At 41.2% G+C, this 13,328-nt stretch overlaps 2 protein-coding genes across 2 annotated transcripts; one reads left to right on the plus strand and one right to left on the minus strand.

Annotated features, from left to right (window-relative positions):
- Window positions 1-691: 691 nt before the first annotated feature.
- Window positions 692-6,215, plus strand: cirop (ciliated left-right organizer metallopeptidase). The gene is made up of 14 exons (XM_071909125.2): window positions 692-1,085; window positions 1,237-1,330; window positions 2,035-2,086; window positions 2,234-2,383; window positions 3,097-3,222; window positions 3,488-3,572; window positions 3,712-3,827; window positions 4,029-4,212; window positions 4,491-4,560; window positions 4,702-4,798; window positions 5,060-5,167; window positions 5,387-5,524; window positions 5,720-5,847; window positions 5,999-6,215. Exons 1-14 carry the CDS (start codon window positions 692-694, stop codon window positions 6,213-6,215), a joined length of 1,959 nt encoding a protein of 652 aa, XP_071765226.2.
- A 3,334-nt stretch (window positions 6,216-9,549) lies between these two features.
- Window positions 9,550-12,098, minus strand: LOC139919398 (E3 ubiquitin-protein ligase RNF19A-like). Its single transcript, XM_071909131.2, has 4 exons — window positions 11,986-12,098; window positions 11,305-11,405; window positions 10,901-11,071; window positions 9,550-10,751 (listed from the first exon to the last, which is right to left on the minus strand). The coding sequence occupies exons 1-4, from the start codon at window positions 12,080-12,082 to the stop codon at window positions 10,296-10,298; spliced, it is 825 nt and encodes a 274-aa protein (XP_071765232.2). The 5' UTR covers window positions 12,083-12,098; the 3' UTR covers window positions 9,550-10,295.
- Window positions 12,099-13,328: the final 1,230 nt, after the last annotated feature.

Raw genomic sequence — 13,328 nt, forward strand, 5'->3', positions numbered from 1 at the left:
GCAGCGTTTTCTCCTGACATCGAGGACGGGACGATATCGATGGACTGAGGATCGAGACATTTTGCCAGCAGAGAGCGCACTATTGGGTAATCATAAAGTGGTTGATTTTTCTTCTCAATGAGTTTTGGTGAATATGATGCATTAATGGTTAAAAATAAAAGCCAATCGCCGACGAAGCTTACAGGAGACAAAAACCGACGAGGTTCGTTTTTTGCAAATTTTTTTCTCTTAATTTTTCATACTAAATTTAGATTTTAATTTCTGACAGTGGCTCCAGCGGACTCATTGATTCACTCCTCCATAGGAAAATCGCTGAGGCTATTTAGTTAAAATGCTACTATCATATACTTTGATGTAATCCAAAACAGCCATGGGGCAACTTCAGTGCCACTGCACCACAATATAAGGTATGGTTGGAATACAACTTAAGCAAGTAAAAAAAAAAATATATATAGAAACAAAATCCACTGGACTTAAAATTCGTTACTAATTAATTGTAAGTCCAGTGGATTTTGTTTGTTTTTGTTTTTGTTTTTGTTTGGTTGTTTGTTTGGACATCTTACTACCTGACTGAAAGGAATCTACACAGACAACTTTCAGCCAAAAGTTTTCCAGCCAAAATATCAAACATGGATTAATCATGGCTCCTGCTGTGACCTTCAGATGAGTTCCAGATGCTGCAGCCGTAATTATGGCTTTACCTCCATCCCAGAAACTGTGGGTGTGGATGCTGCTGCTGCTGCTGCTGCTGGTGGCGAAGCACCCTGGGGCCCTGGAAAAGTGCATCTTTGATGAGGTCCAGTCCCAAGTCGGGGTGGTCACAGCTGCACCCATCCACCCAGACGGCCCACCCAGGGAGGCCAGACATCATCCAGGACGGAGGGTGTCACCTCTGGGTGCTCTTTCACTGAAGCAGAGGAGGAGCCTGAGAGAGCTGGCCCCACCCGTCCCAGTCTCCCAGCCACAGCCAATCAGGATCCGGACCTGGGTTCCGAGGGAGCGCCACAACCTATCACAGACAGAGAAAGCGAGGCTGGAGCCAGTGGTGGGAGAGGCTGTTGGGATTGTGTCTTCCTTACTGTCAGGTGAGGCGATGGGGATGTGTGTGTGTGTGTGTGTGTGTGTGTGTGTGTGTGTGTGTGAGAGAGAGAGAGAGAGAGAGAGAGAGAGAGAGAGGAACATGTCATTATATGTGCTGGTGACCTTTTCACCTGTTTATCATGTCTGTCACAACAGTGAGCAGAGTTGCTGGTCCTTTGCTGCTCAGCAGAGACATCAACAAGTACTGCAAGTTCCTCTGGAGGAATTCTAGCACAGCCAACTACAACAGGTGTGTGTGTGTATGTGTGTGTGACTCCAATCATTCAAACACACTCCTTTGGCCAGATGTGGATCCACTTGTCTTTCAAGTGCTATCCCACTTTGACTGAACATTTCCATTTCTACTATGCATATCACTGTTGTTGTGTGAAAACCTCATATGTCCAAAATGTCAACTTCTCAGGAACTAAGAAAAGCAGACTTGATTTTAGCTTTGCATTGTTCAATTTATCCAGTGGGTTTTGAAAGGTTTTCATAAACCCAAGGGTTGTACAACTTTCTCAGCCAATAGAGAACCATATAATCTTTAAATTTAAATTAATAATTGGACTAATGAGGTTTTCACCCAATAAAAAGCGATATCTTGACAGTTTGTGAAACAGCCTTAAACATTAGAGGGCCTGAGAATTGACATGAACTGGGTTGCATCATGATAGTTCATATGTGTGGTAGAAGACAGTTCATATGTGTTGCATTTTTTTAAAACTAGGTTTATAACATGAATCAGTACAGATACCCAGTGGCAGCCAGGTGTTGACTCATATATGAAAATGTTCTGCTAAAATGAATTTCAAATTAATTCCACCATTGCTGTTGGTTCAAATATAATCCATGTCTCTCCTGCCCCCCTTCACTGTGTGCTATCCAATAAAGGAAAAAATGTTAAAATGTTATGAAAAAAAAAAAAATGGAGTAATGTTTCTGTTGATTCAGGTGTGGTCGAGCCAATGAGAACTACAGGATTGAGACCTGTCTGCATGTGACAGTGAGTGTCAATCTCTGAATTATTATTGTTCATTATGAACATATCTGCAGAGACAAGCTGAAAAACACATGGATGGATGTATTCCTTCCATGATACAGAAGAAAGTTAAAAACAAATGTAATGTTTTGCCACCACTCTGACGGACAGATCCCAGATGATCACCTGGCTGGATGTGATGTGTATCCAGAAGCTAATTCACCAACAAGGACCGTACTCCGACCTGACGGTGCTGGACTGCCTGACGCCGACTTCCTGCTTTATCTCCATGTACAGAGGACTGACAAGTGCAGAGCAGAGGTGAAGAGGCGCTGGACTCACTGGGATTATTGGTATTAACCTGCAAAGTATGCAAGAAGTCTTGTAGTAAGTTCACTGTAAAACATGCAGTAGTTATTAGTGGAAATTTTCAGTTCAATTAAAACAGGGGGTTCATAAAGTGGTAAACAGTGGCGACATCTTTGGTGCTAAGCGCTCATTGCTGTGGTGTTTCTGCACTGCACTGCCCAGAGATCACCTGTCAATCAAACAGTGTGGGCGGGACTGTGACGTCTTTTTCCTTGGATTTTCTGTCACTGAAGTTTGAGTTACTGTAGGTGGCGCTCTTTTCTTTCTACCCAGTTCTTCTTCTGTTTATTCCAAACAAACCGCTGTTGCTGTTACTGCTGCTACCTGAAACGCAAGTGTTTAGAACAGTAAATGTAAAAGCTTTCATGAACTGGGTATAGATTGAATCACTATTGTGTTATATCAATCGGCAATACTGAAAAACATACATTTATTTATATAAAAATGTTGCAGATTATTACTTAAAAGCTTTTTTAGTCTAGGATCCAAATGACACATAACTAACACTAACTAACATAGTTTTTTTTAACCGGCCTTAAAACATACATTCGTCACTAACTGGAAAAAAATCAAAAACATACCAGGAAGCAACTACACCATTCTGTTTTCTCAGATCTGATACTCCACTGTCACTTTACTCATGTCATTTTCTGCCCCCCCCCCAGCCCAGTGTGTTAGCCTATGCAGTCCACTGCCAGACGGACACCCATGGGCGTCCTCTGGCTGGGGTGGTGGTCATCTGCCGGGACAGACTGACTGGAGAGACGTACAGTCACCGGGGAACTGTACAGGTAAGACTACTGATGATGTTTTCACACCAAACTGGTGAGATGAGTTTTATACCAAAATGCCTGATGACACAAAAGTAAAACAATTTATGGTACTTTTAAAGGATGGTATGTAACTTAAGTCCTTTGCTGACAAAACACTAATACTTTTACAGACTAGTATTATTCTATGTATTTTAGAAATATTAATTTGGCTGGAACTAGGGACAGCAGAATGAGAGGATGGATCAATAAATGATAATGGTGTGTGTGGTAATCTGTTTTCCAGACTGTGATCCATGAGCTGCTTCATGCGCTCGGTTTCTCAAAAGATCTCTTCAGCACCTGGAGAGACTGTTCCTCCTCTTCTCAAGGTTTCTGAACAGATTCCGTATTATTTTGTTACTGTCCTGTCAGATCATGTGCACTGGAAAAAGTTCATCCGCTGTATTTTGCTGTGTGCTGCCCTGCTGACGTTTTGTCCTGCAGTTGGCTGCTCTCCTCGGGCCAGAGTGACTCACACTGACGGGTCGGGCCAGAGGAGGATCTACACCCAGTCGGTCGTCTCCGCCCTGCAGAAGCACCTGGCATCCACTGACCCCGAGCTGGGAGGACCGCTAGAGAACCTGGTCCTGATTCACCATTCACCCTTATACACTTTCTCTGCCTATCTCCACTCCTCTATCACTTACACACCTTTTCCCCCCCTCTCATTACTGAATAGTGAAGGTTGAATTCATGCGACCAAAACAAATTCCTGCACATTTATGTTTCAAATGATTCTGCTTACTCTCTCTTTCTTACCCCCACCCCTCCCGTCCCTCTTCCAGGACGTAGCCCCGGGGGGCGTGTCTTCCCACTGGGAGTCCCGGGTCTTGCAGGGGTCCATCATGGCGGCGGTGCTGGCGGACTCGGCTGCGGTTCGGATCGACTCGCTCACCCTGGCTGCGTTACAGGACACGGGCTGGTACTCTGTCAACCTCAGCCGGGCACAGAGCCTGGTGTGGGGAGATGGTAAGGGAACTGATGAAGTGTATGGAATTTATGTGCAATTACATGAATGCATGAGATATTTGCATGTGTAATAATAATGGAAATAATTGCTTTTCACTAAAAGTAGAGTCTACAAAGTTCTTTACAAAAAGGCATACAAATAAGACATAACATAAGAGTTAAAGTGGGCACACTAGTGACAGTTTTAATATCTTTCAGACAGTGTGATCTGTGTGTTTAAAGACATTTGCAGGAGAGGGAAATATACTGTTTTATGATGAACATTTGTGTTATCATAGGTGAAGGAGCCATGTTTGGATCTGTGTCAACCTGTCAGAGCAACTCTTCATCCTTTTTCTGCACTGGCAGGTAGTTTTTGCAGCTGTATAATCAAATATAATATAACCAAATATTGTTTTCCACACAACAAACTCATGATTCATGTCTGGGATGTGAGATGTGGATAATGCATTTCCAGTACAAAAGTTTTCATGTTTCTACTTCGCTCAGTGGACTTGGGTGTCATTACCTTCACCTCCACAAGGGGGAGTGCCAGACCGATCAATACCTGGAGGGATGTCGAATATATAAACCCCTTAGGAATGGAGTAAGTATTACAGTTTATTAAAAATCATCTTCACCCCAAACAAAGTCTTTGTTTTATGTAATAAGTTGAATTCTTTCTTACTCCTTTTTGCATTGCCAAGAGTCTTTTTCTCCTTCCCCACCTGATAATATGAAAATCCAACGATGCACATTCTTCATATGCTCTTACACTGGACTGTGAGTTTGTAAAATCAGTAAAAAAAAAGTGTTAATGGCTAGCATGGCTAACATGCTTGCTGTTCTGTCTCTTTTTGTCCCTCAGAGTGAGTGTTGGAAAGAGGAGAATGAGAGGCGATCAGAGGAAGACGACTGGAGTGGGGAGATCTACGGCCTTAACAGCCGTTGCTTCTTCTCCAACCTGACCAGAGAGGTGTGTGTGTGTGTGTGTGTGTCTCCTTAGGCTCTGTAATATTTTAATCTTATATAAAAATTGAATGGGTTTTAAAGTGTCTGTGTGTCTTAACATGTGTGTACGTGTAGGTAGATGTGTAACTATATATAAAATAATAAAAACTGTCTGACCTCTGTTACGTTCATGTAATAAACTAATTTCCTCTCTCTCTCGTCTCCCTCCACCCCTCTCTCTCAGAAGCAGAGCCAGTTTCTCTTGTTCAGTAGCTCTGTAGAGGGTCGCTGTTACAGACACAGATGTATTGGACCTAACAGGTTCCAGATCCAGGTGTCTGGGTCTCAATGGATGGACTGTCCAGCAGGAGGCGCCATTCAGGTAACACTTGATAACACTGGATCATTATAAACCTGGAGTGTAGTTGAAGGTTAGGTTTATGAACTATACCCTCCTCTTTCTCAGGGGTATTTCAAAGTATATCTGCCAAATTACCAGTGAAATCAGGGGTGGTGCTAGGAATTATAGGCCCCCTGATAAGATGTGACACTGACACTATTGTTTTTTAATACTCAGGTACAGGGATACCAGGGTTCAGTTTTCTGCCCTGACAGGAGGTTTTGTCTGTACTCTGACATCGCTCCTCCCTCCACCAACCGCAACCCATTTCCTGCCTCTACTGCAGGCCCGTTCACTTCTGAAAGGCAAGTCCCTCTTCATGCAAACATCATCTTTATGTCAAGAGGTCTGATGCTGTATTATGCTACTTAGAGTGCATTACTTCATGAATCTCAGCACAGGCTTTAAAATAATATTGCACACTGCCTCAGATTATTTCTCTTTTTATTCCCTCAGTGATTCCCATCGGACCAGAACTTCGACCCCTGCTGTGACCCGGTTGCCTGTCCCACTCGCTGACGTCCCCAAACCCCCCACAGAGCCGACTGTAGCCACAGTGTTTGGCATTACTGCTGCTGTGTGTCTACTGGCTGCTGTCACAGCATCTTATAGGAAATACCACTCCTCCAGGGTGAGGATCCACGCTGTCCCAGAGGATCCCAGCGGCCCGTAGTAAAACTGCCTTGAAAAAACGCAGATGGAAACCTGCAGTGTTGAGACTTCTACTTGGGAGTAGATTGTGACTTTGGTGGCTTGATTGTTCTCAGTCACATGCAGTAGGCCTAAATTATCAATTGAGCCCAAAATAGAAATCATTTATTTGAACAAATGGTATATATGACACAACTTTTTTCATTTCTTTTCTTTGGTTTGTTTCTTGTTACAGCTCACTTGTTGTTTTTGGGGTGATAAATGCTTCTAACTGATGTGTCACATTTTGTAATCCTCATCCTTCATGGTATAAGTTTCAGACAAAACAAACAGCAGCTATGATAATTGCATTTTGCTGCCAATTTCTCAAAAAAACAAAAACACACATTTGATTATATATTTGTCAGAGAGATCTCTCTAAAAATGATCTGGAAATCACCAACAACAGAAAATACAGCAAAGGTGCATTTGTATTTCTTGAGACACTCTTACATTAACAGAGACTGAAGCACATGCAGCCTGGTGTTTTGATTATTTTCTATGCCACACAGGTATGGAGGTCTGCCTAGGGGCCACCCCACTGGCACAAGGTCCAAAATAGGACAGGTGAGCTATACCCCACCTGTCCAGAGAGAGAATGACCTTTTAACCCTGAGCCCAAGGAATACCTTAATGAGCAAGTGTTAACTTCTTAAGAAACTGGCAAGCACTGATGCCTAAGAAATTCATTATCCAGCATTTTTTGAGGAAAGAATTTTGTTTAAAAACTAAATCTAACTAATCACAGCTTGCATAATATGAAATTGACAGTTAAGTCATCATCTCCATCGACCGGTTTAATAGTGCGGTCGTTGGGGTCATGACTCTTCTGCTGAACAGTCAAGCCACTGTCTTCACTGTCTCTCCTGTAACATTCAGTGAGATATAACTGCAAGATGTCACTGGAAAATAATTTTCGGTTTCATTCTTAAGTCACGTGATTTTCAGTATGTAGGTGGCTTTTGACTTCGGTTCAGTGAAATATGCTACATTCTGGAATAGAAACGAAGACAAATATCGATTTCATTAAATATAATGTGTGACTTTATTTTATTGGTAGGCCTAAAGAAAATCTTTCACCTGCAACAACGCTTTTAGTTTCTGTTTGAGAGTTGCGGTCAGGAACATCACCCTCGGCTTCGCGGAGTAGACGTGGTCACACTGCATCAGGCACAGACAGGAGCAAGATGGGAAAAATCCAGATCGTAGTGTTTGGATACAGAGGAGAGCAAGTGCTCATCGATTTGTGCGACACTGAAGAGATGAAGGGCATCACCGTGCTGCAGCTGAAACAGAAAATTAGTGAGCAAATACCGGCGAACCCAGGTACGCTTAAACCCACTCTGTTCATTATCAGAAGGCCTACTGAGCTGGTCCGAAAACACGGAAACGAAAACATCTGACTGAATTTTGACCATAGGGTTTCCTCTCCCTGCTGTTATCACCCCACCTAGGCTGTAGTAAGCCTAGTTCTGTACCAAACTATATTCTGATATGATAGGACTATCATATGAGCTATGATATTCATCAAAAATAATCTCTGATGGCGGGGATCCCTCAGACAAAATAATGGGGGTCAGTGGGCTGATAGGCTGTATGTTTTTGTTGGTCCTTGACCTGAAAATGTCTGATAAGCTATATATCCTTACTGTAGGCTCTGTTTCTGCTTCTTACACAGGTGTTGAAATGCGGCTTATCCACATCGATATGCTACTGGAGGATTCATCCCTTTTGTCATCCTATGGGATCCAGCATATGTCCACCGTTCATATGATACTGAGGCTGCCAGGGGGTGGTGGTCCAGTTGAAGAACAGCCTTGATGGAGAAGCGCACAACCCAGAACTAACCAGAGACAATGAGGCAACTTTAGAGACACACTGAAGCACACTGTCCTTTTGTTCAGTTAGCCTATTGTAACTGCAGATAATTAAGTACTGTCTGGGAGCAACATCCTATCACCCTCTGACAGAGGTGTGACTGAGTCAACTTTACTTGAGTCCCAAGTCAATCTCAAGTCTTGAGGCACAAGTCTCAAGTCAAGTTCCAAGTCTAAATGTAGATTACCAAGTCAAGTCCATGTCGTTAATGTCAAGTCTCATGTCTAGAACTAAAGTCAAGTCCAGTATCGAGTCCAGTATCAATTTAATATCTTAAAGAAAATGAAATATCTATAATCAGTTACAAGTCAAGTCCAAGTCATGTGACTCAAGTCCCCACCTCTGCCCTCTGATTCTATCACCTGGATTTCAGCACTCTTTGTCATTGTAAATTGTAAACTCTCCCGATTGTTATTACAATTTAGTTTGTATACCAGTTGACTGCAACCATTTGTCCACTGTATAAATGATGCATCTGTTCCATTGTTCTGGGTGTAGCTTACTTTCTCAGACCCACACTGTGTCTGTAAGCTAGTTGTATACTCCTACTATTACACTCCACTCCAGCAAACTCCTAAAACGATTTTGAGTGATTTCTTCAACAATAGTCAGTAGTGATTGTTTACAGTCACAGCAGGCTTTAATTAGCTTGAGTTGTACCTTTCATTGTTTGGGGTCAACCTGTCACTGGTGGTCATCATGAAGCCCTTTATCTACTTCTTCCTTTTAGCTAGCATTAAATATTTAATCTATGAGCATCACGCTCATATTAACTGAGGGCACATGCCTGCTCAGACATTTGACATACAGAATGACCTCTAAGGTATAAAACAAGACAGATTTTTTGTTGCTTTTCATTTGTAATATTTTGTCATGATAATTCTACCTGTGTAATGAGGAAGCCGTCCTCATGCTTTTAAAGAGCAAATCAACCATAAATCACATAGGGCAGAAAATCACCGTTGCTCTGCTCTCTGTGGGTTGAAACTTTCAAGCATGTTGCACTTCTGGAAACACCTGCTTGACATCGGAGACTGGGGTGTGACCAGACGTGCAAGAAGTAAAGGGCTTCATACAGATTCATTTTTAATGGTGATGTAGCAATAATGATGCTGCCATAACATGATGAGTATTTCACTCAATATAGATACTAAATTTGTAATGTTTTTACCACACCATTATCTTACGTTAGGATGGTTCTCTTCAAGAGCAGATATACAAACCCAAAGTTGTGATGGTCAAATAACTTGATTGTATAATATGTCAGTGTGTGATTGCACCAACTAGGCTACATGCAAAATGAGGCAGGATGATTTGGTGGATGGCTGGATGATTTACTGCCAGTGTTTCCCTGCTGAACTACTTTTATCAGAAAAACAGTCCACGTCCATTTTGTTTTCATTTTATTAAATATTAAAACAAATACAATGAAAGAGGACATTTAGACACTTTTACAAATATATTATCTTAAATAACATGAATAGAGACAAATATAGAAATATGCACATATTTTAATATCAAAGTTTTATTACATCTACATATAAGATGTATTTTGTTAGTTGTAATTGAATACAAGATTCCATTATAAACTTGACAAAAAGTGGAACCATTTTCTTTGGTAAAACCATCTTAAAATATTTTCATTGTTATTCTCAGCAGCGTTGAATAATAATACAATACAAACTCACTCCTTGGTATTTGGATAAAGAAAAAAGCACATAAAATCCAGGTGTAAATCCACCCAAGGTGTATTGAAAACCACCAAACCACCTCCATAGTTAGGAACAAGCAAGACAAGGTGTTTTCTGTCAGTTTTAAAGGATGTAAATATTACGAGAGGAAGTGACGTGCTCTGCAATTTGACGCATTTTAATGTCAAGTGTAAATGTAATCTAACAAAGTCATATCTGGGGTTTGAGTACTGCCTGGCATTTATAGATTTCCATATTCTCTTGCTTATTACTGCTGTATGTCTCACCTGGGCTGAAGAGGATTTCCACTTTTTTGTTTTGGCATTTTGCCTTTATTGGATAGTTCACAGTAGAGATAGACAGGACAGATGTGGAGAGAGAGCGGGATGATGCATGACAAAGGTTCTGGGCTGGATTCGAACTCAGGACGTTGCAGTCACATCACACGATATGTACCGTAGACCACTGGGTCACCAGGACAGCCCTGTTTTTACTTATTTTTTATGCCATATGGGTATAGAGGTCTGTCTAGGAGCCACACCGTTAGGACAGAGTTTGTAGGGTGAACTGGTCTGGGAACACTCATGCTTGAGTTTCAGGCAGACAAAACAGAACACCACCTGGCAGCGAGGACAGCTAATATTTTTGCAGGCTTTTCTGTTATGCTCCACCTTCATGCCGCATGTGGGACAGGCCCGGACAGAGGGGCAGGCGGTGACTCCCTCTACGTCAGGCAGACTGATGGTCTGACATGTCTTCAGAAGCTCCAGGTCCTTGTTGACGCAGCCGTCGTTGTCACAGCGGTCCGAACGCGGACCTGGACCTTTCCACTTCTTCAGACACTGCCAACAGAACTGGTAGCTCTTTTGCTGATCAGCTGTACATATAGGACACTGGACACACAGGTTGGACAGGTTCTTCCTTTCAACATAGGTTTTACACTGTGGGCACTGTCCGGGAAAAAAGAGTAGGGAAATAAGGAGAACAACCCCAGTACGTGTACAAGTACAAGTACAATCTTGATTTTACTTAAATAAATAAATATTTCATTGCAAAGTCAGTATTTAAAGCAAACGGAAAAACAGAAAGGACAACTTACTGGTTGAATTTCACAGTGTTCTGCAGCAGCCAGGTGGGCCATGGTCTCCTCAAAGTGCTGCATTTCCTCAACAGACAAATCAGCCAGTCTGCGCACCTCTTGGTACGACCACAATGCATTACACTGTGAGGTGCCCTCCGTCAAGGCAGGGCATCTGAATGTGTATTTACCCTAAAATGATCCAAAGCAGAGTCAGTTTAGGATTACAGACTGACTGCTAGGGCTTCTGCGTTAATACAGCAGTGTTTCAGCTAAAGATGAAGCTTTTCTCCCTCCTTTGGTTGACCTGCAAGTGCTAAAATGCTTCCACAATCCCTCCCATTTGATAAGATTGCTTTAATCAGAACTCAGAAAATGTGTTTTCAAGACATGAGATATTGTAACATAGATAAAGATATTATAACCTCATTCAGCTGGCTGCGACACCATCCAGTGAGAGATTCTGGGGTGACGGCGTGACCGCAGGACATCTCTGCTCTGAGAGAGCTGCCGCCATCATCTGAGGCTGAGGGGCACAATGAGAGGGAGATTAGGAATAGGATGCATCATCATCAAAGCAAGTTTAATTAATATAAGCAATTGATAAAAACTGAAAAAGTCGGAAAAAATAAAACTGTTGTGCTGCTGCCCAAGTGAATTTGGCAACAATTTGGCAACATTTGGCAATTGGCATCAAAAAGAAGAAGGAAAGTAAGGAAGGAAATAAAGATAATGATAATCATTTTTGTGTTAACTTTTGTTTAGTGATTATTTTCTTTGTTTTTGGTTTATGTTTTGTTTTGAACTCTGTAGCACCTTGAGATTCACTGAGAATTAAAAGTGCAGTACAAATAACATGCATTATTTTTTATTATTATTTCAAATGGAAAGTGAGATTTTGATACTGAGTAGGAGTGTATGTGAGCCAAATGGATCCTAAATAGTAACAATAAAGAACACAGTATAACTGAAGAAGCTATCCTGAACTCTGAACTTTGAAACTCAAGACTAGATAAGTTCCTGTACATGTGTTGCACTTGGCTGGTAAAGTGATTCTGATCTGATGAACAGCCTGCATGTTCACTGAAAAAGGAAATCAGTCTTACATAATGGATCCACCTCGTCCTTTCTGTCGACAAACCTGATGGTGGTATCTCTTGGGTCGTATCTTTTCTCCACCTCTTCCTGTCCATGGCTGTTCATTTTGATTCTCTTCAGTGAAATGAACCTCACTTGTCTCCTGCTTGCTCCTCTTTATTAGACACACACACACACACACACACACACACAGACACAGACACACACACACATGCACAGCAAAATATGTTGCAAGACTAGTCACACAATAAGTAGGGTTGGTAAGGTTACTTTCAAACTGAAAACTGTTAGAGATTACTGATAAATGTGGTTTAATGCAGTTAAATGAAGTTTATTCCAATTTACAGACTGAATGTCAATAGTGTCCTTATCATCTGTGTTAGTCTCTACTGTGTATCCTAAAATAGAGGAAGGGGTAATGGGGAAATAGGCAGTGTTTACCAGTAAGACACACCATGGTTGAGATACAAGCTTGCCAACATGTTTTTACAAGCATGATTGAGTTGAGACTATAAACTTGATGCTGCTGATTTGGCCCAGACTTTGGAGACTTCAGGAGATTTCCAGCAGGTTTATGTTGATGTAGGGGTATTTAAATCCATGAGACACTCAATACTGTTAATGATTTACTGGAAATACCTTAATCAATGAATAAACACTACATACAATACATTTAAGTGACTCTTATCAGTGATTCATTGCACACCTATCTGTGCTAAATACTTGAGTATTCTCACTATTAAGCAAAAGAGAATAACAGGCTTCTATCAATCAAACACAACTTAAACCACAGAATGCCTTTTAAGGAAATATTTAACTTAGGTACGGGCAGGGCCAGTCTTTAGATGCAATTAAACACTTTATGACGAAAGTCATTTTTAATTTTGATTTAGGAGCAGGGAAGTAGTGGAGGGTGAAACCAGCTAAACTCAGTTTACTCACTTTTCTTTACACTGAAATGTAACTTCATGACATAAATTCATAGCATACATCATAGTAACTAGTATCAAACTGATGTAAGTTATATAAGGATTGATTCTTTTAAGGAAAACAAAACATAAATGCTCTTCTGAATATGTAACTGATGTTTTATACTGGTAGTTGTTTTCCTTATAATTATAAAGTTTACCCACCTTTATATTTACCACTTCATCACTGCTGAGGAGGCCTATTATGATAAAATCTTCAGTATACCAGTTCATATTGGTGACCATTAAAAGTATATTTATGTTAGTTATGAAAGGAAAAGAAAGTGTCCTGCTGTCTTACCTTGCTTGTACACAAAGCTCGTCTAAATGTTGTTATCCTCGGGACTTTCCGTGTTGTGCTCAATAGCAAAACACTGCAACCT

The sequence above is a fragment of the Centroberyx gerrardi genome, chromosome 23, assembly GCF_048128805.1.
Source record: "Centroberyx gerrardi isolate f3 chromosome 23, fCenGer3.hap1.cur.20231027, whole genome shotgun sequence".
In the NCBI taxonomy this organism is placed as follows: Eukaryota; Metazoa; Chordata; class Actinopteri; order Beryciformes; family Berycidae; genus Centroberyx; species Centroberyx gerrardi.

Coding starts and splice junctions, on each gene's coding strand:
- cirop (XM_071909125.2), top strand. CDS start 692: ATGGCTTTACCTCCATCCCAGAAACTGTGGGTGTGGATGCTGCTGCTG. Junction 3,828..4,028: donor GAGGACCGCTAGAGAACCTG/GTCCTGATTCAC, acceptor TCCCTCTTCCAG/GACGTAGCCCCGGGGGGCGT. Junction 4,799..5,059: donor ATAAACCCCTTAGGAATGGA/GTAAGTATTACA, acceptor TTTGTCCCTCAG/AGTGAGTGTTGGAAAGAGGA.
- LOC139919398 (XM_071909131.2), bottom strand. CDS start 12,082: ATGAACAGCCATGGACAGGAAGAGGTGGAGAAAAGATACGACCCAAGA. Junction 11,406..11,985: donor GGACGAGGTGGATCCATTAT/GTAAGACTGATT, acceptor TGTGCCCCTCAG/CCTCAGATGATGGCGGCAGC. Junction 11,072..11,304: donor GTCGCAGCCAGCTGAATGAG/GTTATAATATCT, acceptor GGATCATTTTAG/GGTAAATACACATTCAGATG.